The sequence below is a fragment of the Cyprinodon tularosa genome, unplaced genomic scaffold, assembly GCF_016077235.1.
Source record: "Cyprinodon tularosa strain WSP-4 unplaced genomic scaffold, ASM1607723v1 ctg583, whole genome shotgun sequence".
Classification (NCBI taxonomy): domain Eukaryota; kingdom Metazoa; phylum Chordata; class Actinopteri; order Cyprinodontiformes; family Cyprinodontidae; genus Cyprinodon; species Cyprinodon tularosa.
In genome coordinates this window covers 93323-118751 of record NW_024039322.1, presented here as the reverse complement: position 1 = coordinate 118751, position 25429 = coordinate 93323, and the positions used below count along the sequence as shown (strand labels likewise).

Sequence of the window (25429 nt, the reverse complement as noted above, 5' to 3'; positions counted from 1 at the left end):
TTAAGGTAAAACTGAATGTGAAGGATGCTAATGTGGTTTTCGATGTGAGCATAATCTGTGGTGAAAAAGTATGCAGAATTCGTTCCCCCATTTGGCTTTGACTGGTTTTAGCCATTTCCTGATTCAATTTGATAATAGCTCTGGATCTGTTCTTGATTACTTGTTCTTTTCCACACACATTTTTATATTTTGTGTGTTATGCAGTTTTAATGATCCCTGTTTTACAGACTGTTAAGTAGAATTATCTTACCCTCCTGTTGTAGTTGTATTCCACCCTTCCTTCTGTTTATATGTTGTTGTTTTTTCGTGGTAAACCTGAAAAATGTCTGCTTTCTTTGTTTTTTCCTAGATTGTCATCCCTCTTGCCAGCGCTGTACTGGTCTATCTGCAGAAAACTGCTCGTCCTGTTCCTTCCCATTTAGCCTGTTTGAGGGTCAGTGTGTTTCCACATGCCCACAGGGCTTCTTCAGCCGGTACAACCAATGCCAAGGTGAGAAACACATAATTGTGCCTTTGTACTCAATTCTGTAGCATTGCTGTCCCAAGGCTTCAATTATAACCTCAGCTTTAAACTTTAAGCTCTGACACAGCTTTCTGAAAAGGTAAGCACTCCACAGATGTCCACTTTAGTTAAAGATGTCCTTGTTTTCCAATGGTTGGAAGCTTTTTTAGTAATCGGGAACAGGTTTACTTTAAAACTGGACTTTTCTCTGTTGTCAGTGATGGAGAAACTGTTTTAAATTATTTGTTGCGAAGTGAGAATTGTCTTGAAAAATTTGAGTGCAAATTGATTGCAATTTCATATTTTTAATTGCAATTTCATGTTTGAGAGCTTTGAAAAATTTGAGATTTTAAAGTGTTTTTTTTTTTATCAGTTTTAGATTTATCAGGGTGTTAAGTTCTGGCAAACGGTGGGTTTAGATTTCTGTTTTGTTCATTTTCTCTTGTGAGCTAAAACAAAAACTCTGTTTTATGAAAAAAAAGAAGATGAAGAGTGTGTGGGTGCAGTACAAATGTTTATAATCCTCTGCAACATGTCACCAATTTTTATGACCACGGGTTCTCAGCAGGCTTCAGATTCATGGAGTTTCTACTCCACCGGTCAAAGCTCTATTGTTCTGATAATTTTTCAGAACTACAAATAAACATTAAGGATTCACACGTATTTACACGCGAATCGGATCTGGATGTTCGCTGCAGACTATCCACAGAATTCACAGTGGAGGTCAAATTTCTTAGCACTAATGTCGTTAGTGCTAAGAATATAAAAAAAACAGGCCAGTCAGCCTGTGCAGATGGCTGCTCACACTGAGCCTGGTTCTGCTGGAGGTTTCTTCCTGTTAAAAGGGAGTTTTTCCTCTCCACTATCGCTACACGCATGCTTAGTGTGAGGGATTGCATTCAAGTCAATGAGTCAATGCAATCAACTGGTTTTTCTTAGATAGAAAACTTTGAATCAATTTGACTGTATGATCTGGCGAATTATAAAGTGCCCTGAGATGACATGTGTTGTGAATTGCAGCTATATAAATAAACTGATTTGAACTGAATTGAATTATTGTCTACTGTTCAACATGGTAGTTTCTGCAGCCCTTCTGAACCCAAACATGGGCCTAACTCTACATGCCCAAATCAGGTTTCTTCCAAACTTACAAGAATGCAGAGGTTTCTAAACTGTTTAGCTTCCGACCAAAATGTATTATTATTACAAAAAGCATCAGCAACAAAATTAGCTGTTTTTTTTTTCTTTCTATTTTTAAGTGCTGCTTCTAAAGCGTTAAGCAATTTAGTTAAAATATGTGTTGTTCAGTTTAATTTCTAAAGTGGATCTTAGGACCCATACTGATTAATTAAGGATCTGAAGTTGGGTCACAACATCTATTGGCTTTAGGGTCCATCAACTGACAATCATACCTATGAGACCTAATGTTTATTTTAAAGGACACAAAACTCTAGCACACAAAACTCTATTTACTTAAAACCCATAATCATAATTTTTTTATCAATTTATACACAAACAAAGTTTTGCCTCAAAACACCTTCCAAAACTGTGGTCTCCCTTTGTTTTTTTTCTTCTACAGTAGTTGTTGTCTTTGTAGAAATGGTGTAGTCTCATTTTAAACAGTAAAATTCTCTGCTGCTACAAAACAGACCCCTGATCTGTCTTCTCAGACAGAAATCCAAGCTGTTTGTGCAGCCCAGTTCAGATCAATGTGGTTTAATTTCTAGGGACATCGAAGGACCGGATCTCATGCAAAATTGTTTCCACTCTGTTCTGGAGGTTATAAAAAGTGTTTGTCCTGCTCTGCATGTAGCCTACATAAAGACTCCAGACACCATTGCTGAGCAAGCTCTGCATTGGTTGTCCTGCTTTCTGTCATTGTCATTACAAAAAAGTTAAAACAATCCACTGGACTTAGTTTTCCAAGTTTGAAGATGTTACACTTCCCATCCAGAAAGGTTTTTCAATTCAAAACTTGCGTTGAGTTCCAAGCTTTAAAGAGTGGACAAACAAAGCCTTGTTTTTGTTTAGAAAACATACAAATTGAACCAGAAGAACAGGTTTTACCTTAGAAATGTGGGTCAATGAGGTCTTTGTTAGCCTGCAATACCCGATACTGATCTTTCTGTGACTTAACATCAAATTCTTTATGATCTATTAATTTATTCAGCTGCAATGCCCCCAACAGCAGCACATTTTAATGCAAATCAAGGATGTCTACATGAAGGTAGACACGGACACCTTCATCTTAGCTAATGAGATAGAGTTAGCTCATACTGTCTTTGTGCAGTGCAAAGAAAAGTGCAAAAAGTTATGGTATTGCATCTTTTTAAATGAATCCTAAATCTGATTAATCTAAACATCAAAGTGAACTGTTGTCAATAGAAACTAAAGCTATCTAGTTTCTAAAACATCACATTCATGGCCATCGCTTGATCTTATCAGTACCTTCTGAATGACCACTAATTTTTAAATACTGCTTTCAGTTGATTTTAAGTACAGCATGAGGAAGCCCCTTTGTCTCAGTGACTCCTGACGAATATCAGAAACCCCATTAAATAAGATTACAGCTGTATTAGTACAATAGAATGTTAACAACTGGAGAGATCTCAGCATGGCTTTCCATTGTGTTTGTCCTCCTCATTAATGAAAATCCATTTGCTGTAATCTATCATTCATTATAATAGCCTGCTTTACCGACTCTGACCTGCTCGCAGGAATATGACCCCCTCCCTGTCTCACATTAAGCAGCTCCAACCTTTCAAGTGTTTTAAATTCAATTTAGTTTTTCATCTTGAAAAGTATCAAATAAAACTGCATTAAAGTTGGGCTTCTTTCTTACAGCTTTTAGTCTAGCCTTGGTGTGAGTAATTGCTAATGAGGAAGAACAGATCGTTAAGAAGGATGTTCTGTTTGCTTACTTTGTCTCCTTCAGAGTTATTGTGCTCATTAGGGAATACTCTAACGAACATTTAGATAATATCTTAGAGAGATAGGTGTTTTGTTTTTTGTTTGTTTTTAAGGTTTTTGGCTTCTTTTGCATCATATTTTTTTCTAAAAGATCACAAAGCAAAGAACTTGGACTCAAGTTCATGAAAATAGTCATTTTAGGTCCTTTCCTGCCCCAATGTCCAGCTTACCTTCTCCTCTAGGAACCATAAAACAACGATCCTAAGGCAGTTTTAACAATCACAACAACAAAAAACATGTGACCTAAAACTATAAAGTAAGCAGATCAGATTGAAGTGCATTTCAGTCTTACATAAACAAAGGCAAGTTGAATAAACTATAATTAAAATCAATCTTTTCTCCTTTTTTCTGTTTTTCGTCTTCTGTTTTACTTACATTGCAGTGTCCATATGATCTATAAAAGTCCCTGCATAATTATAATAAAGCAATTTATATGCATGAAACAAGTGGAGCAGTATGGCAATAGCCCTACTGCTCCACTTGTGAAAGTAAAATCTGTTGGGCTCTTTTTGGCATCAAGACAATTATTGTTATTGGCACATTGCCAGACAGGATACTGTTAAAAAAAATAAATTAAAATCAATAAATGACATACCAATTCAAGACGGTTCATGCCCAGACTAGAAATGAACAGCTCCATGTTTGCAGCCTTTATGGTTAAATAAGTGAAACCAGATCTTTAGGTGAGCTTCTGCTTCCCTTTTCAATTTTTTTATTTATTTTTAAATATAAAAAAAATTTATCAGTATCCATAGGTATATTTGTAATAGATTGAGGGAAGAATGTCATCTGGTTCAGAAAAATAGCCACCCTCTGTTAGGTTTAAACACACAAACGCTAAATAATATGGGGAAGAAGGACAACAGACATTAGATTCTTTTTACTCGCGAGGAGAACGTGTTCAGTTACAGTAGTAGCCATTCAAAATTTCCCCACTTTCCTTGATGGGCCCTTGGCTGGTCCCCTACAATTCCTTTTTAAACATCAATCTATGTACTAAAATATGCTTTCTGTCATGTGGATATTAAGATCTAGACAGAAGCGTTATCTCATGGTCAGACCCTGTAATTCATTGAAAGGGTGGAGTCAGAGTAAGAAAATATGCACACCCAGGAGCAGGCCAGGGGCTGGAAGTTGGAGGGGATTTTGCTGGGATTTGCAGGGAAGTGGGCTGCCATCCGGCTGGCGTTTCACTGGGAAGAAGGGCCCTTTTCAATGACTGCTACTGTACAATGTCCTACTGCTCTGAAGCATGCTCCCCTATCTCTCTCTTTTTATTTCGTATTGGGAGGACCCTATACTTACATGACCATTGCTGCTCTAAAAGACGAGGGAAGTAGCAGCAACGTTATCTACATAATACAAGCATAAGCAGTTTCAAAAGGTTCACCCTGGGGTCAAAAGCATGTCACTATCTTCTGGTTCCAGGAAAAACTCCTTCTGCCTCAAAAGCAGACTTGTGGTGGGTGTTGCTTCACACTTATATTTATTAAAACACTGCCCACTTGTTTGGGGTGAGTCAACAGGTGCAGTTTCGCTAACCGCCTCTGCAAAGACACTCAGCACAGACTATAAAGGCCACTCTAGGGTCATTGTATACAAATAGATATTTCAGTTAAAAAAAAAAAGTAAAAAAAAAAAAAAAGGTATTAGAAAGGAGTAAATATGAGATAAATTTATATACATTTGTGTATATATGCACCAATCAATTCCTCAGAAAGTTAAGCAACATTAAAGTTTTCACTTTAACCCACAACAGAAAATATATAACAGACTCTATAAAAGTGTGAAATCATTATAGGAATGAATGTTTGCATTGAGATAAAATCATTAATCATCTTATTTAACAAACTGTTTTAATAACTGTTTTCTGGATTTAAGCATTAGAATCTCTGTGGATTCAAAGCTAAAGCTCTTTATGCAAAGGATAAGTCATTTTTTAAATGCAAGAATCTGTCCGCTGCTCTTGCATGGTGTAGCTAAATAGAGGGGACTGTTATCGCTCACCAATCAGTCTAGATCACCATTACCCTACCTGATTTAAGGAATTCCTGTCCTTTAAAGATATGTGACTGAACCATGACACCAATAGAAAAGATCAAACATATTCACTAATATCATGATAAAACACTGTCATTATAGTTCGGTCGATACAGGTGCAGGAGAGGTTTGTAAAACAGAACAGAAACTGATGAGCCTTTTCACACACAGCTGCACAGTAGACATCAAAGTTCAATTTGTCATCAATGCCAGTCTCCAGGTATTTACAAGAATGGACAAATTCAGTGGTCTGACCTTTCATTAAAACAGCATTTTGCTTGTGTGGGTTCTTCCAAAAATCAATGACACAGACCTTTCGTATTTCCTGTGTTAAACCCGGAGGTAAATCGCCTCGCACCGTTGAATAAAGTCATTAATAATTGGACCATTGTTGCTTTCGTTGTCCTGAGGCAGACTGACAGCAAAACAATCATCTGCACACTTTATAATAAATCTGTCATCATGTCTGCTTTGACACATGTTTGCATAAAAGAATAAAAAAATAACACAACTTTTCATGAATCCAACCCACCATATTTGTTGTCTAAATTTAAACTTTTATATAAGCCTTTCGATTAAAAGTTGAGGTTGAATTGCATTAAAAGACCAGGAAATTCTTCACATAAAGTTCTGGCATATGTGTCCCACTAAGATCCAAATGTCATAAATCTAAGACTGAGAGTTGATTTAAAAAGTTGTTCTTCTAAGAACCTGGTTTGTTATCTGTGTATTTGGGTAATGTCTTTCTGTGTGTTGCCATCATCGCCTTGCATTAAGATACTGATGCTAGGCACCATACAGCTGAAAGAGCACAACTTTTAGATCATCCAGAACGTAAGGGTTAGATGTTCACCCACAGAAACCAACTTCGAAAACCACCAGTGCAGAGCTTGTTGAGGGTTTGAAGTCACTTTATTGTCCTTTTCTTCGTCTTGATATGATTTGGACACAATGTTATCAGCCTCTATTGCTAAATATCTTAGCAGTGATACAGATAATCCAATTTTCTCTCTAAATAGTGACATCTACAATCTTCTCTGTATGAGGATTCAGACGGATTAGCAACACATATGATTATTAATATGAATAACTATTGTTACAGTGTGACCTGTCAAGGGGTGGCTAGACTATAACTTAAAATGATCCATTCTTTTAACACCTCAGGCAGCGACATTACAATTAGTGCAGTTTAGTGAGTTTACTGACGATAAGGACATTTTGAAGTTTTACACTAAAGAGGACTTCAGGTTGAACCACAGGCCAAAATTAAAAGGAAGCTGCCCGAAGCTTGAAAAGAACTAACCTGCTTTATAATAGATAAATATTATATATATAATATAATAGTAAAGAAAACAAAAGAAAAGGAACTTAATTTCTGGGCTAAAATAAACAGGAGAAAATAAAAGGCAGTTCATCCAGAAAAAAGTCCTCAAAGTATTGATATCTGCAGCCTGCAGTGGCGTCATCTTACATGTCGTCTTCACTTGGGCTGTCAATCCGTATCCATCCTTCTTTTGGATCCACCAATCACAAAGAGGTATCTGCATGCTCAGATATACATAGTCAGAAACTGAAGGACAGAACACTTTTCTTCGCAGTCATAACACTTCGAAAAAAGAAATTTAATCAAGCATCCAGACCTGCCGTGTGTTAAAGAAACCTTAAATTGAATTGAAGTTCATCAGGATCTCAGGATATTTACATTAATGAAGGAAAGTCAGGTAGCATAATCAAAATAAAGCTGAGAAGGGTGGAAATATTAACCAATATTCCACCATTTGCAAGGCTCCTACACTAATCCAAGAGAGCCAACACTTTTGGAAAGCTCCCCTTCGACTTGGAGACCCAGGCACGGAGCAATGGCCCTCGTCTTAATCCTATTTCATTTTTGGAAACAGGCCTGTGAACCACTGCAGATTTTCATCAACATTTGTGTCCTCATTTTTCTCCAGCATGTCATCCATCCTGCCTGGCCTGCTCAGGCCCCTCCCAAGCCGACTGCACCTCCTGTCCCCCAGGGGCCTCCCTGCAGAGCGGCTACTGCACGACAGGCTGCCAGGAGGGCCGTTTCCTCAGCGCCTTCAGTGGAGAGTGTCTCAGTAAGTCTGCTTTCATTGCTGTGGTTTCATGAAATATGCTGCCAGGAGAGCTTGTTTGTGCAACAGTTCTGGACTCTATTGGGAAATTAATCCGACTCTAGCAGGAATTGTGCCTTTCTCTGCCCACTGGGCTTTGCATGATGACACTCTCAGACACGCAACTCTGCTGCAGGTTTTCAGAAACCTGCATTATTTCATGTAAACATTCTTCCTCATTATATTTTGTTTTTTCAATCCAGCCTTAAATTGCTTTGTATATTTTCATCTTTAAAGATCACATTTCTGGTAAGAACTGCAAAGTTGTATGTTATCCCTTTAAGCACTTTCTCTCCTTTGATAGATGGGTCTGACTTTTATATGAAGGGCAGGTTTTATTTTAAATCTCTTGCCAAAGTGTTTCGTTATTGAGCTTGTGATTATATTTCAGAAACATTTACATCTTAAATTAAAAGAATCCCCCTCAGCATAAAGGATCTCATTTGCATCAAATCATAGAGTGAGGATTAAATTCCTTACAATCAACTAAAAAAAACAAGGTAAATAACTAAAAGCATCTTAATCAAACCGGCAGCTTAGAAACCTGAATGTTGCATCGAAATATTTATGTTTAAATATCAGTCCTGTTCTGGTATCCAGAGGGATCCGGTTCATCCAACAAAACATGTTACAGTGTGGATCCCACTAACAGGTACTCAGTTATCTAATTAATAAATAAAAAAAACCATCAGTATGTTATAACGTCAGAAATCATCATAGAGATCTGTGACTTTTAGTTTTTCATTTATTGCAGATTTTAATGAACAGTTTAATTATGTGTTTTTTTACTCTGGTGACAAGTTGGAATCACATCCATGTTGGGCATCGGCATGGAAGAAGAGAAAGAGCCCCACAGTCTGTCGCTGCACCCGGCAGTTCATCAGTTTAGAGGCGTAATGTCACCTGATATAACAATCTTTTTAAAGATTGTTGTGATTTTTAACAGAGCATCAGATCTTTTTAATAAAATAATTACCATAACCAGGGCAGATCTGAGCTTCCACCATGTTGAAAGCTTCCCTATTTCACCCTCCTGTCTCAATCCGTCAGCAATCAGACTCCAGTTCAGCCCTTCTTTTTTCACCAGACAAATATTTTTTTTTCTTACTCTTGTGTGGAGACTGCGATGGGGTTTGAGGTGAACTTATGGCTGATCTTTGTGATCCATCATCCAAAAGTATCAACAATGTTTTCTCACTGCAGCATGGGGCTCAACCACACAAGGTAATTGGGCCCAAATCACTCTCTAAAGAACTGACTAATGGAGCATACTGAGTTACCAGAATAAAAGTCATTTTAAATCTTTATTACCATTTTACAATAAGTTAAAACTCTGATTGAAGTGATGACCTGAAGAAAGTGTATCAGCTGTAGCCAACAAGCAGTGTACATGTTTAAGCTGTTGCTGAATTAAAAGCTTTCACTCTATTTTAAAGAAACATGTAAGATAAAGGGTCGATCCAGAACTAACGAATAAATGCAATTTATACAGCATGTAGCAAGGCTAGATTCCACCCTGGTAAACGTAGAGGTTGGCAGTTAGATCTGGGTTAGTGTGAGCTGCAAACGTGCCCTGATCAGCCCTGTAATACCTACTGCCCTGAGACAGAGTGTCACCCCACGGATATAATATTCTTACTGTGTGTTCTTTTAAAAACTCTGCCAGTAGCAGCATGTGCTTAAAAAAATGGTATCTGATTTCGGGGCATCGTCCTTTATTCATTGAACTTTAGCTGAACCCGTTTCTGTTGCACTTAGTTGTATTAAGTTTTTATTGATAAACCATGTCCTGTTCAACTCTGAAACCCCTTTGTAAGGATTCCGCCTGCTGCTCTAAATGCAGCGAGACAGATTCTGGATGAATTTGCTACACTTGAAGTGCACTTGATTTATTTCCTACTTTATTTATTTTTGTTCCATTAGAAAAACCTAAAATAGAGCGAAAATTTGCTGTCATTGGCAACAAGCTTTGGGTTTCAATGAAGCTTAAATTAGAAATAATTTAAATCCTGACATTTATTTTCTATTTCATGACTCTAAAAGCATTTGGCTGCAACTATAAGGGGGGGTGAACATGAATGCATGCCTCTGTTTCCATAATTTTCCAGTTCAATATGTCCTTCCTTCTGCAGTTTGCCTCAAGTCATGTTACCCTTCAGCTACACTGGAAGTGGAAGCAGCGTGTATAACCTGCAGTCTGGCTGATCGCAGCAATTCTAGTTAATCAGAGTATTTCCACTGAAAGGGCAGCAGCCTGTTTCAGAAGCGTCCCAGAAGCGTTGGCCGCTGGTGGCTTCAAATCCAACTCAATCTGGAGCAGCATGGATTGTTTAGACAGGAAGGCAGCTGATGAAAGGCAAAGCGGATCTGGCTACATGTTAAGACTTTAAACACATTTCCTGGAGTTATATGTGATAACTAATATGTTTATACTGTTAATCACCAACCCTAATGAATATAACCATTAAATCAAAGGAGAAAAATCTGAATATTTAAACTAATTTAGACACAGTTGAAAATTTATGGTGGTAAACAAAGAGCTAGCACTTGAGAACTGGTTAAATGGGATAGTTCAGGTTTTTTGACATGAATTTGTGTGAAATGTTCACCATCTGTAGCTGAGATGTAACAGTGTCCCCACCATCACTGAGCCTTCTGCTCTGAGAAACAGCCTCTAACTTATCAGAGAAAAAGTAGTTCCGGTACTTTTCAGTAGCACACATGATTAAAGTTTTTTCAGATAGAATAAACTGTCCAAAATTTTTATTAGTCTATTTCAAAAAAATTTCAATATCCCATCGCTATATAAGACATTGATCTCAATTAGGACTGCGTAGGTAAGGAGGACAGTCCTGCGAACCGACATAAAAAATAACACGCCAAGTCGTTGAATGTTTATAAAAGTGAACTAGAACATTATTACTGATGAAAATATATACTAGCCCTATATAGTATTACGAAAACCTAATCAGGCTTGTGACATACCCACTTATCTCAGCTGTCATAAACAAGTAGACAAAAAAAATTTAAACAAAAGGGAAGATAGATTAAATAATGTTGACAAAGGTTGAAATGGGGAATGCTGCTAAAATGTTTGTTGGTGGATTTTTAAAAATCCCTATAAGGACAGTTTCATGGTCCTACCTCCAAGGGAGACACCGGTCAGCTGCAGCCTGTCACTCCAGCTCAGGCTCAGTCTCCCCGGCAGACTCCTCCGGTCTAACGCTGTCCTCCTCTGCTATCATCCTGAGCTAGCACCGGCAAAATACCGCCTCTCGTTTGCTCTGCTGCGACCCAGAGTGTCAGTCTGTGGGAATGGGGCACAAACTCAGAACATCAGGATTCCAAGCTCTATTCCCTAACCACTAGGCCCCCACTCCTCCTGCAGGGCAGAGTGATATTGCCCGAAAAGTGTCCTAATTGATATCTATGTCTGACATAGTGCTGGGATGTATCAAATTGCTTAAATAGTCTAGAAAAACAAATGCATAATCTGGAAATGGAACTGCGTTTTTTGCGGTACCTTACCGGCCGTTTTTTTGTAGCAGGAAGTTCGAGGACGGTAGAGGCACTGTTACATCTCAGCTGTCAATGTTTCACACAACTTCATGTTCAAAACCTTGAACCTTCCTTTGAAGGAAAAGCACTTTACAGCTTTATTGTTACAATAAATCTGACTTGATCTCAGTCCAGCCGTGCTTCGTTTTGGAAATGCTCCCGGTGAAATAGTGTTTCTGGGAGAAACTCTGCTGCACCTTTAGCCCCTTGGATCCTAGGAGCATACCATGCACTCACTATGGCCACAGTGAAAAACTATGGTGGCAGCATCATGCAGTGGGAATGTTTTTTTTTTCTTTAGCAAGGATAGATAACTAATCAAAGTTAATAGAAAGGAAGATAGAGCTAAAAATGACTGTTTTAAAGAAGTTTCAGAGGCTGTGGAGGACTTAAAACTAATCAGAAGGCAATATTTACTCTCCGGTTGCACAACAGCCCCCGTCATACAAACAGAGCCATTGTCATTATACTTTAGAAAGACACAGGACTCCTATCTGGTTGCTTTAGTCATGAACATGTTTGTGTTGATCTATCATGGGATGGGCATCTCCAGTCTTCTGGTATGTCCCTGCTCCAGCTCACCTGAAACAAATAATTGGATAATTATAGAGACTCTGGAAAGCTGCATGCTAAGGATTGGACTCAGCTTTTGGATTCATGTGTATACTTATGCCTGATCTAACACATGAATCCCTGTAAATTATCTTAAAGTCTATGCCTAGAACTTCATGCAATATAAAAAAAATATATATGTATTACTCTATTAAAAAGTTCTGTAATGTCAACTAGACTAGTGGCAAAATGGACCCAGTATTCTGCATTGTGTAGGTGTTTCCCTGCTGCCACACACCTGACTAAAATAAGTGGACGATTAATAGGCCTCTGCTGCACTTACTGTAGTGGCCAATGAGGCAATGCATTCATTGTAATTAGGTGTGCTGAAGAGAAGGGCATCTAAAACGTGAAGGGCCCTGAGAGGCAGAGTTTAGAATCACACATTTCTGTTTACAGAAATGGGTTATTGTTTTCTGCTGCTCCTTAAGACACATCATCCCTCCGTATCAACAACATGCTGATCCAGCTTTATTAAACCTTGCCTCCAGAGATCATAATGTGAAAGAAGCGTGCAGCTTACAGTTACCTCGCAGCTTGAAAACCAACTACAAGGCCTATTTATTTATGTATGTACTGTCAACATTAGAAAGTTTTATTTCAGCAAACTATGCTGAAATGTGCCCTTTAAATATGGGCCTTTATAGAGCTCATAGCTGCAGGAGTAAATGACTTCTTCAACCATCTGGTTCCACAGTGAGGCAGAACTCTCACCTCAAGGGAAGGTTTGGGTCAGCAAACTTGATTTTTTTTCATACCTGACCTTATTAAATTCATTGAGATTTTCTGAGAAAGTCCCAGCAGTGCTGCTAAGCGAGCTCAGACCTGGCTGGTCAGGCAGCCCTGCTTTTATACGTATTGATTTCCTGCTACGAAGCAACTTTGGTTTCCAGCACAAGTTTCCACAGCGATGGACTCAGAAGACGAAGCAAAGTTCACTCCGACTCTAAAAACCAAGACTTTAGGCCCCTAATCCTGCTTCATGCTAAAAACGCCATATAAGCCGTTTAAACTGTCATGGCTGTTTGCAAAAACATACACTGATCTGAGATCAGCCTTCCTGAGTAAATCTAGTTCCTGAAAGTATTCCAAGGCACCTCTGTGCCAAAGAAATCTTGTGATCATCGCTTAATCCCAGGGCCAGGGATCAAACGTACACCCCCACTGTTTAAATCTGTAAACACGAAGCCTCATGTTGAACTCTGACAACTTGTATTTTGAACTCCTATTTTCCTATAGACCCAAATAACCAGAGTCTGGTATTTCCAGCTGTGGAGTCAGTCTTACATAATCTTGTTAAGGCACTAAGACTGTCACTCTCAGTTATCAGTTTATATGAGAGCTTCCATCAGAGGTAGATGTTTGGCTGTCTGCTGTCTACTCTTACCTTCTCTCTGTCCATCATTCTGCTGACAAGGCCTTATACTCCCCTCATTCTTCTAGCCTTACATTTAAAGAGCAATAGAACAATAATCCAGTCATGACTGACCGGACATTCTGCCAGTCAAATATGACTCTTTTATGTTGCTTAACTTTTTTATTTTTGTGAAAAAAATGTCCATAAAAGCAAAGTTTAATGTAATTTATTTTGATAAAAACTAGTTAACAGTAACGTTTAGGTATGATTTTGTTTGTAAATGCATCTTAAAAAACTATGGAAATTGAGCTGATTCTGTCTCAATTTTCACAAATACACATTCGTAACATATATGCACAGGACAAAATCCACACATCTTGTATGCTTGAATGAATCGTGCTGTGTATGTGTGGATCTTGTACTGTGTGCGTGGATTTTTTTGTACATGTGCGAATCTTGTCCTGTGCATGTATGAATCACATTTGTGTATTTGTGACAATTGAGACAGATCTAGCTCCTTATATTTAAAGGGGGAAAAAATACATAAAAAAGTGTTCATGAGTGCTCATGGACAGAAGGATATTTTTTTTGGCATTATTTTGGTAAACTGCCAAAGTCTTGAAGAAGCACAACAGCCCCAGGCCATCATACTGCTGCCACCATGTAGGGGAGTCAGTAGGATATTGTTTTTTTTCTGAGATTTTGGAATAGCTGTACATCAAATGTGACCAGAGATCGATTTTTGCCTCATGTCTCGGGGATCATCCGCATTATGCTAAATATGTAATGGGTTTTTTGTGCTTGTTTTGGCTCAGCAGTGGTTCTAGCCTTTGAAATTTGCCAAGTGCATCTTTCTTGTTGCTGAATCATAAACTCTGAGATTTAGATTTTGTGTCCTGGCTTCGTTTCTGACCTGCTAGATGAGTCGTGGCTGCACTCCTGGTTTCATTTTCGTTGACAAGCCACTTTTGCAAAGGTTCTGCATTGTTCCATTTGGTCTCCAGTTGTTAATAACAGTTCTGACTGGTTTCCTGGAGTCCCAAAGCCTTAGTAAAACACCTCTGTGACCCTTTCCTGTGTAATTATTAGAACAAAGTGAGAGACAATCGGATAACTACTGCTACTAAATGAAACGCTACCCTCAAGCTGTTAAATTAGCCGGTACAGAGTTTTTGTGGTTTTCCTTTGTTTTTTTATTTATTTATTTTTTATTAATAATAGTGCAATCTGCTCTTTATTGTGAACTGTTGAGTTCTGATTTAAAATGTTTCTTGAACATTCATAAACCTGAGCATGTTTACCTTACCTTACCCTACCGATTTTTAGAAGTTTTTTAACACGGCTGTGTTTTTATGTTTTAAAATCTTATTGTAGATCAAGCATCCAGTGGTTGTGGGGGCTTTTGCATCAAATCCACAGCATTACCACTGTTTCATACAGTGCATATCTTTAAATAGTCCTGTACGTACAAGGCCTGAATGTATCACCACACAAACTCTGTATATTAACAAAGAAATAAGAGAAATTTGGGCAGATTATTATTATTCTTTTTTTCCATGAGCTTCAAAACCCATCAGCAGGATTTCATAGATATTTTAAAATAGTTTTGTCAGGGTTGGTTGTGGTTTGGAGGACCCAAATGCAGAGGCTGAGGTGAATACTTGTAGTTTTAATGAAAAATTGTTAACAAAGGCAGTCCAAAAATCCAACTAAAAATGTAACAGACCAGAACCATGAAGACTTCAAGGGAATACACGTAGAAGGAGCCAGGGAGAGACGAGGGGAGACGACTACAGCGAAGACAGGACCAGCAACAACAAAGGAACCAACAAAGAGTGAGAGCAAAGGTAGAGAATAAATACGGTAGCTGACAGAGACAAAGGGAGGGCTAACGAGCTGACAAGGAGCAGGTGTGAGGGACAACGAGGGAGCCAAGGGGAAAGGAACACACACACACACACACACAAGAGGGCAACAGAGGACAACATGAGAACTAACATGAATCTAGAAATTACAACAAAATAGAAATTAACCCAATAAAAACTAGAAAACAAGGAGCAAAGTAAAGCATAACATAACCAAAACCATGACAAGTTTTAATCAACAGGTCTCCAGGATTTCAGAAAACCTTTCATTTCTTTATCCCCCTGGAATTCCGTTTATTTTTTCCTAGACCACTCCTTGCACCGAGCCATGACAGCCTGCATTGCATTGTCCCCTGAAGCTCTCAACAGGCACCCGGTCACCGATGACTAACATCTCAGAAAACATGAAAATTACAACAGTAAAACATTTACCAATATAGACATATCACAATTCAACCACCAAGTTCATTTCATGGACACAATGAGCACCTAAACACAATGAACAGCGATATAGCAGCATGTCAAAATTTAAACATCACAAAGAAGCCACAACAACATACAGGAGTCCAGAACAACATTTAAAGGGGTCCAGAAGCCGTATTATAAATACAATCTTCAATTGTTTGTATAATGACCCACAGAGTAGTTATTCAATAAGTGAAACTTTTTTTATATTTATTTTTAATTTTTATGTTTCTAGGACAGGCTGCTGGGAACCAATTATTTTCTAGTCCTTCATAAGAGAAGAAGTGCCTCTCCTCTGCTATATCTGCTGGGGTAGCAGCTTCGAATCTAGTTTCTGGAAAAGGGTAGACAGTTTTATTTTAAACAAAAACCAACCAGCAAAAAAAAAATAATCAGGAAATGGTCAAGCTGGAAATGGGCAAAATAACCCTGGTAAGCTTTCGTCAGGAACCCTGAAGATTAGATGATTTTTGTAAGATTACAGGACAGACTGATTGTTAAGATGGACAATATTTAAACCTGAAGATTTACAGGGACTAAGAACTTCAGTTATAAATCCATTTGTTAGGAGTCTGAGACTAAACCAGATGAGAACTGGTTAAACGGGACCACCCAGCTTCTCTCTCTGCTGGGCTCTGGTTATTCTCACGTCTAAATAATATCCTCCACCTTTTACCCCTTGCTTTCTAACCAAACACTGAAGACTGGCTAAACGATCAGAGAAAATGCTGCAAGAAACACATTTTATTGTGTTTTCACTTTACAAACACCGTGCTAAGCAAAAAAAAAAGAAAAAGAGGGAAACATCAGTCTCATTAAACAACTCCCTGTTATGTATGTAGCAGAAGATGAAGGAAACCCTGCATAATGTCTCATAAAATGGACCCGACAGGAGAGGAGCAGGATCGTCCTGTGCACGCCACATTTATAACTATAGAATACCTTTTTATGTGCTTCAGGGATGGTAACTATGCTATAAAGAGGGACTCTGAGGAGGCAAATCAATAGCATTTTAGTTTTATATTCAGTTTTAGTCTGCACAGTCAATAATCCTTGACGCTTGAGTTATCTTATCTCTGGCATAAAGCAATTTGTTCAGTGCTCAGAGAGGGATCACCTACAGAGTGTTGGCTGCAGGAATGCTGATTCCTGTTTTGTTGCAAAGTAACACTATATGGAGAATTTGATTGTTGGATGACATGAGGATTTTTTCCCCCTTTCCTACAGTGCTGATGTTTTGTCAAAAGGATTAACTCCCATGATCAGATGCAGTTAATCGAAGACTTGTGTTATATAAGCTATCACCTCAGATGGTTTCTTTGTTGCATGAATATATTTGCATCCTCTTGCTAGAATTATTTGAGACAAACATGTCAGTTGGGGAGCAGCAGGGTTTTTTTTTTGCTTTTTGCAAGCTGTCTGGTCTTAAGAGAGGAGACAGAGAACATTTAGATTTTACAGCCGGTGCCACTCTGTCACATTGACTGCAGCTCTGCTTTCTTTACATGTAGGAAAAGTGTCAGTTAAATATGGATTTTTGTTGTTGTGATATTTTGAAAATTTGACCTAGTCAAATGTGGGGACTTGTTTCCAGTTGTGGGACAAGGTGATCTACGTGGAAAATGTGACAGTTCCACAAACATTAAGATATCTGGTCACATATTTAAATGCCTCTCAGTAATGATAAATCCTTCCAATGTCACACTGTTCAGGATCAAAGTCAAAATATTTGCCCATTCATACTGGCCTGCTGATTTATTTAAACATATATAGCTTCAAACTCATAAGGCTTTAAACCTTATGTATTGCAACATTTTTTATGCAATACTGCTATTTCATTTCTAACATTTTTAACTTAATGTTTTTTTTTATTGAATGTCACCATAATTATGCAGGTATTTGGAATTTTCTATCCCAAGCAGAGGAATCCTCTGGTTCTATTAAGTGAATATTATTATTATTTTAGGAACCTTTGAAATGCCTACCCTTCAACTTAATTTGCATTGGGGGTTTAAAACTTTTAGCCACATCTTCACATTACTCTAAATCTTGCCATTAAAGTAAACCTTCACATTCCCGTGCAACATTAATGGCCGTTTCTCAATAGCGTTCTTGTGTGTTCTCTTGAATTGAGAAACGGCCTTTGATTTGTAGGCAGAGATTTAAAGGGACAGTGTGTAAGATATACCCCCATCTAGTGGTACTCTAAATGAATTACAATTGACTCACTGGTGGCTCCTCATCAAGGGTGAGAGACCCACTACAGAAGCTGCAGAGTGACATTCTATTCTATTTGAACAGAGGGGAATGATCAACATCTGTCTCCCTGTTAAATCAACTAACATAAGAAAGAACATTTCTCTGAAGGCGGAACTGAAAGAAGCCTTTCCTCGTTAGCTGCTATGACTTCTGTGAGGAATAACAGCAGCTGATAACTGCAGCATAGGATCGCATCCAGTAAAGGCCAACAAACAAAACGTCTCTGACGGCGGGGACAGATTGACTATACTATCATGTTTCTACCATAAAGCTAAAATAAACTTCACTCTTACAATATATGGTCATAGCTGTCCAACAGAACACCTGAAACCTCTGTTTTTCTTCTTCTTCATCACGTGTCCTCAACTTTAAAAGCTACACTGATGTAGACTCTTATTTTCTCCTGATTTTTTTTTATTTCTTTTAGTTTTGTCTCTCCATTGATAAAGAGTACAGAGGGTCCTCAATTACGACAGAAAGTGGGAGGTAGAATGATCTACGGTCATTCTTGGATTTCTTTTTAAGCCTCCCCCACCAACAGCAAGTTTTCAGATACAGGGAAAATACTAGGACTGAAACAATTAATCGATTATTGAAATAATTGTCAACTAATTAAGTTATCAATTAATAATTAACGGGAATATGGAGACTCTAAAACATGCCTTGGAGCAGTAACTATATTCAAATATTAAAAAATATATCAACATTTAGCATTTAAGATTTTTAAAACTTTTGTCTATCAATACATTCTATCCAGAACTCATCAATTGGAAAGGTTTTGGTTTCACCTGGTTTTATTCAGAAACAAATCTTCTTTAAGAAACCCTTCACTATCCGATTATAAATCAATTAATCAAAAAAATAATTGACAGATGAATTGATTTGCAAAATAATCATTAGTTGCAGCCCTAGAAAATGGATAAAGTTTGTACCCTTCTGGCTAAACTGTTGCATTTATAAAACTACTCATTTTAAGATATGAAAACTCATTTGGAACATAATATATTACTTCGAACAATATGTGTTTATAAAAGCCATTCTTGATTATTGCTGATAAAAAGTTGAATTTCTTACACATTGTCCCTTTAAGTATAGACATCTGAAAAGATAAAGCACATTATAAAAGCCAGGTTTATAGAAAATATACTAAATCTAGACATAGAAAGATTGTTGATGCATAAATTACAGATAACTGAAATCTGTCCAGATATTATGGTAACATTACCATAATAGTAGACTTTAGTGTTTGATTATTGATTGATTCATCATGAACTACTAAAAAAGGAGAACTTCAACTAATCCTTGTGGAACACCTTTGGCCAGATTAAAGCACTATTATATTCTAACAGTTTAAAGCTGTTATTATTGTAAGCCTCTTACTGTTTTAAATTTCTTTAGAAGATAGCCGTTGTCTCTGCAGTGTCTCAGTTAATATTTTAATTAGTACTATATATCTTACCATAATAATATAGCATCAAACACTGAGAAAACATTATTTTCCTTTTTGTAATCCTTTTTTTTTCTTCTGTAATCTGTTTAACAGTTGGATGTTTTTGACATATTTCCATCAAGTAGATCTATCAAGGAGGGATTCAAATGGTGTGAAACGGTAGCATTCCCCATCTGTTTACCTTTGGCGATTACATCTCAGAACCCTACTTTTTAAAGACTTGACACGAAATGCAAACATGATTTCCCCCTCAGGGCCTTGCTGATGTGTCGGCGTAAACAGTATCTGTTTCTTCTGGAGGAAAATGCTATTACTGTTCTAAATTTAGCCTACTGAAGATATCAAAGTAATATAAATGGAGTTGCATAAAACATGAAAAAGCAGAAAGTGAAGAAAAATGTCAACCAGAGTTAAAAATTTGTCAACCTGGTTGAAAATTAAAATTCCTTCCAAAGAATTGAGTAGAAATTCAGCTTACATTGGGCTCAGCCATGTGTTGTTTAAAGCTAATTCTCCCAAAATCCTTTTTTTTTTTTTTTTTTCTCCCACATATCCAACCCGCAACTGGCTTTTTGTGTTGGACTTCTTTTTTTTTTGAGTGATACAGAAAAATGGTGGGAAATCTTCTCTCCCTAATGCCCCTTTGTGTGGCCAGTCTTTGTTGTCTTCCCTTCTCCCAAGATAAGCCGTCACCTGCAGAGCCCTCCATGTTCTGCTCTTCATTGCTGATGACTATCTCTGCAGAGCCAGACAGCTGAAAGGTCCCCACCATCGAGGCAGATAAACTAAACCCAGACTCCATCTGATAAAACACCTCAAGGTGTTTGCCATTGTTGAGCTAATCTCAAGACATTCTGGTTGACTGGGCTGTTCTTGTGTCTGAAGCATGTGGGTCAGCTCCTATCTGCTGTGGGAGACAATAATAAAGAGACTCAGGTTTCAGTAAGTAAAGAAGAGCAGGGCATTGTGGACTCAAACAGCCATACAAATTATGTGCTCAGTAAGGTAGACATGCAGTACATTTATCTCATTTTATTACAATAGTAGCCATTCAAAATTTCACCACTTTCCTTGATGGGCCCTTGACTGGTCCTTGGCAGGTCCTTGACCGGTCCTTGGCTGGTCCCCTGCAATTCCTTTTCAAACATCAAAAATATTCTTTATGTCATTATTTTTGGACATCAAGATCTAAAGAGGAGCGTCATCTCCTGGTCAGACCCCGTAATTCAATGAAAGGGTGGAGTCAGAGTAAAAAAATATGCATGGCCATGAGAATGCCAATGGCTGGAAGTTGGAGGGGATTCTGCTGCCATTCGGCTGGCTTTTGACTGGGAAGAGCTATTTTGAATGGCTGCTACTGTAGTTGCTTGGTGCTTAAGTTGGAGATTTGGGTTGGAAAAGGTTTAGTTATAAGGATTTATGGACTTTTAACCAAAGTTAAATTTAAGTAACACCAAATATTTAAGCTTGAAATTTAAATGACACACCTGGTAATCCATTCGTCCATCTCTTATGTAACTTGAGCTTGCCCGCAGTATTTAATTGCTGATAGACAAGTACCTCCTTGAACAGATTATCTGTTCATCACAGGGCAACACAAAGCAAACACATGCAAAAAAGCCTGAACTCATAACTAAGAGAATTGAGAAAAAGGTTGGTAAAGATTCTCAGTCATCCAGGTCATAGTCGTGCCAAAAAAGTAAAAAAAAAAAAAAAAATATTCAACTGGACTTTATTTCCAAGTTTGAAGACGTTTCGCTTCCCATCCAGGAAGATTGTTCAATTAAAAATGTCAGGAATTGTTTTGAGTTTGAGGCTTTATAGAGTAGACCAACAATGCCTTATTTTGGCTTAGAAAACATGCAAAATGAACCGGACGAATGGGTCCGCCCCTTCGGAATGGAGGTCGTTTGGCTTATTTATTAGCCTGCAATTTTAGAAAAAACATTTTACCTTAAGTTTAAGCTTTTTAGACTCTTAGAGGAAACCAGAGTACCCAGAGAGAAACCACTAGTGCACAGAGAATACATGCAAACATCATGTAGAAAGACCACAGGTTGGGATTCATACCAGGGACCTTCTCTTTGCAAGGCAGCAGAGCTACCAGCAGGAACCATGTGCAATTAAAATGATTTTCTATCATAGAAAATGCGATACTGTCAAATATGGAAAGAAATCTTCTCCGTTGCTGGGCACAACTACTTTTTTTGGTGAATAAAAAAAAACATGAAGTAAATATATTTACACATATCTTGTGATTTGAAAGTTTCTGGATTTATTTGTTGTTGCTCAGAGTTTTTTTGTTTTTGAAATACTGGACATGGTCACATTTGTAACTTACCACCATACAGGAATGGTCTCAGTATATAATCTACAAAGAAACCATTAGACATTATGTCTGTTTAAGAGCGGTTCTAAAAATTAGAATTAGAATTAAATTTCTTTTCCTCATTGCCTGACAAAAAAGGAACCTAATTTATTGTTGTCAAAATGATTCCTATAAAAATTTTGGGTTTCTCTTTAAAAGCTTTGTGCATCAGTTAGCAGGAATTTAAGCCCAATACTTCTCACACAAGTGGTGCAACTGGATCACGTTTGGAGACTTATGCTTCTATCAAACACATCCTTTCAGCTCTGCCCAAAGAATTTTAATGGCTCTGATATCAGCGGTTTATTATGGCCACTCCAGATCAGTGATGCTGTTGTCCTTAAGCCCATGCATAACTAATTTAGTGATACATTTAAGGGCAATTAATCATTTGGAAGACCTATTGTGTGCGACCTATAAACTCTTCTTGATGATGCCTTGATGGGGCGATGATGACTCAGTCTGTAGAGGTTTCTTCCTGTAACCACTGAGCTACAAGGCCAACATACAACAACCTGGACAATATATCATGGAGTTTGTTTCCAAATTTGAAGCCATTTCGCTTCCCATCAAAGAAGCTTTTTCAATTCAAAATGTCAAGAATAGTATTGAGTTCGAGGTTTTATACAGTAGCCCAACAAAACCTTGTTTTTGTTTTGGAAATATGCTAATTGAAATGGACGAATGGGTCCACCCCTTTAGAATGGGGGTTGTTTAGCTTCTTTTGTTAGCCTGCAATGCTCCATGCCAGTCTAAGTCTCTGAAAGGGGGGGGTGATTAAATGGCCTGACTGAAAAGGCAAGGTCTTCTGATCTTGCCTATGCAGGGGTTGGGGTTGCGATGATAGCGGAAAGGGGTGGGCCCTTTGTCCGTTTCAATTTGCATGTTTTCAAACTAAAAACAAGGTTTTGATGGGGTACTGTAAAAAACCTCAACTCAACGCTATTTCTGACATTTAAGCTTCCTGGATGGGATTCAAAATGTCTTCAAAACCTGGAAACAAAGTCCTGTGGATTGTTTTTTTAAACTTTTTTTGGAATGACTATGATCTGGATGACTGATTATCTTCACCAGCTAAATTTAGAGCAGTGAATTTAAAGTAGAAAAAAATCATTTTATTATCTCTCATCATATTCAACATAGTAATAGATAAAAAAAACTTTGGTGATCCTAACTGATTTTTCCCCCCCAGCTTTTTTATTGTCATTGCACTATCACAAGTACATATCAACGAAATGAACTCTCTGCATTTAACCCATTCCCTTGGGGAGCAGTGGGCTGCCATTGTGCAGCGCAGGGACCCATAGTGTTAGTGTGTGTGAGCTGGGCTTGACTCAGAACCTCGAGATTCCAAGCACAATGCCCTAACCATTAGGCCACCACTCCCCCTAACTGATCTAGAACAGGACATTTTTAGTCTGTTATTATGACAGTTACAAAAATAAAGCTTTGTCTTTTACATAACAAATGTATATATGGTATGATATATATATATATATATATATATATATATATATATATATATATATATATATATATATATATATATATATATATATATATATATATATATATATATATATATATATATATATATATATATATATATACTTATTTGTTTTAGTTAATCACTATCAATATGTATGAATTAAAATCATTGGCCGTAACAGTCTCCTCTGTCTTTAGACTCACGTTTAAAGATAATAAAACATGCCATGGTTTTGACAGATTTTCATCTCTAGTCTAAAAAAAAAAATCTCTGTTTGCTTTGTTTTCATCAGGCTTTATTTGACACATATTATTCCCCTATACTCAATGAAAAAAAAAATGAAAAAATCTTGAAGAGGTCATTATCCTTGCTTGGATGGCTTTAGCAAAAGTCTGTAGTTTTCCCATTCACAGTATGATTACCAGAGGAAATAAAAAGTCTTATTTCCTGTGTTTTATCCCCAGAGTGCAGTAATGACTGTCAGCGCTGCACGGCGGATCTCCAGAACGGCATCGGCAGTGTCTGTTTGTGGTGCAAAGCAAAGAGGACCTGGCTGCTCGGTGATCACTGCGTCCCTAGCTGTCCCCCCGATCATTATCAACGGCATGGAGCCTGCATCAGTAAGCACTTTCACCCTTCTGTCTCATTATTAAATGTACAGAGGTCAAAGGTCAATAGCAGCTGTCTGAATGTGAAACAGAGCTAAAATCAGATCAGAGATTCTATATTTTATTCATCCATCAGCTTAAAGACCTTTCTGACTTTGTGGAAGTTGGTTCTCGACCCTCTTATTCTGTGATAATAAGAAGCAGAAGAAATGGTAACAACACAGGTTGCTGTACCTCCTTGTAATTTCTGCCTGATGCACATCCAGCAGAGCCTCTTGGTTAAACAAAAGATTGATATTTTATATTTAATAGAATCTTTTCAGCAAAAATCACGCTCTAACAGATTTATAGAGCTGCAAATAATGAGCATTTAAACACGCTCAGAAAAAATAAATTAAATCTCAACAACAAAGAATGCATCCTAGGATGTATTGAAGTGTTTCCGTTTTATTGAAATAAGAAAAACACATTTTTTTTGTCATAGAATACAAATATCTCAACTTTCCTTTAAGCATCGGCAGCATAATGCAGATTACTCTGAACAAATATCTGCCACCTTTAACAATTTATCTCAGTATTTTCTATAAAATACAAAAGAAAAACTGTAAGAAGAAAAAAGAGCTTTATACCTGCCTCAGTATGAAAAAGTAATTGACTCTCTGTTTAAACCATGCATTAATGGTTCTTAGGTTTTCATCATGCCTGTTAACTACCAAACATGTAGAATTAAGAGCATGTTCAACATCTTTAAGTAGGTAAAAGATCTTAAAAGGCCATAATCTCAGTTTTTGACATCATTAGGTGTAGAATTACTTAAAAGTTCATTTTAAGGGCCTGGGGTTTTTAGAACCACAGAGAGAGGCAACATCCTCAAATGGACGGCAGTGGGGAACTACCAAAGAGTGGCTGGCTTACTAGGAAGTATTGTTGACTCATCAGTAACTATGTTTCTATTAACCATTAACATTGTGCAAATTGTGAATACAAAAACAAATCTGCTAAATGGAAACACTACAATGTAAAAAAAAAAAAAATGTTTTACAGTAAAAAGTTGGTTAGAGGCATTTTTCACAAGAATTAATGTATTTACTTGCAATTTAAATTTGATTTGGCATTTAATTAAAATATAGTAATTATGAAAATGTGCATTTTCAAAATGAGCACTATATCGATATTTATAGTATTGATTACATTTGTAATAGAAACGCAGCTAGTGAGGTCACAAACAAAACAGTAAATATAAACCTCTACTGAGCACTTTGCCTATTTCATATTATGTTTATATCCACATTAGTGGAATATGGTATCCACTCAGAAAGGTTTGATCATGAAAATGAAACCATGCAAAGCTGGAAGAAACATGAGAGGATTTGTAAGATTTATGCTGGAACATGGAGCTGGAGATTAAAGCCTAATATCCCAACTTTGTTCTCATTTCTCCAAAGATTGTTCCAGAAATAATACAGAGATGTTACCTTTGCAAACTATGCAAATAGTGCAGCCATATTGCTTTCCTTTTAAACTTTGTTGTATAAAATCCTAACTGCGACTTTTACAGTGTGCATTAGAGCTTTGGCATTTCTCTGAGCATTGAACCTTTTGACATTGGAGTGAATATGCTGGGACATCCACTTCTTGGAAGATTACGCTGCCCTAAAAGTTTTGATGCTTCTGAACAAGCACTCTGTGGAATCAAGATGAACTTTAACCATAAGTGGCCTTAAAGATCTTTCAGGATTGATTGACAGCAG

General features: G+C 37.4%; 1 protein-coding gene across 1 annotated transcript in view; it reads left to right on the top strand.

The window, feature by feature from the left end:
- The window catches only part of LOC119797455 (extracellular matrix protein FRAS1-like), a gene marked incomplete at its 3' end in the record, with an annotated part of 322128 nt that overhangs the window by 204818 nt on the left and 91881 nt on the right, over positions 1-25429 (top strand). The window contains exons 18-20 of the mRNA XM_038306524.1: positions 350-490; positions 7465-7611; positions 23535-23690. Coding sequence (XP_038162452.1) covers positions 350-490; positions 7465-7611; positions 23535-23690 — 444 coding nt within the window. The remainder of the gene's footprint in view (positions 1-349; positions 491-7464; positions 7612-23534; positions 23691-25429) is intronic.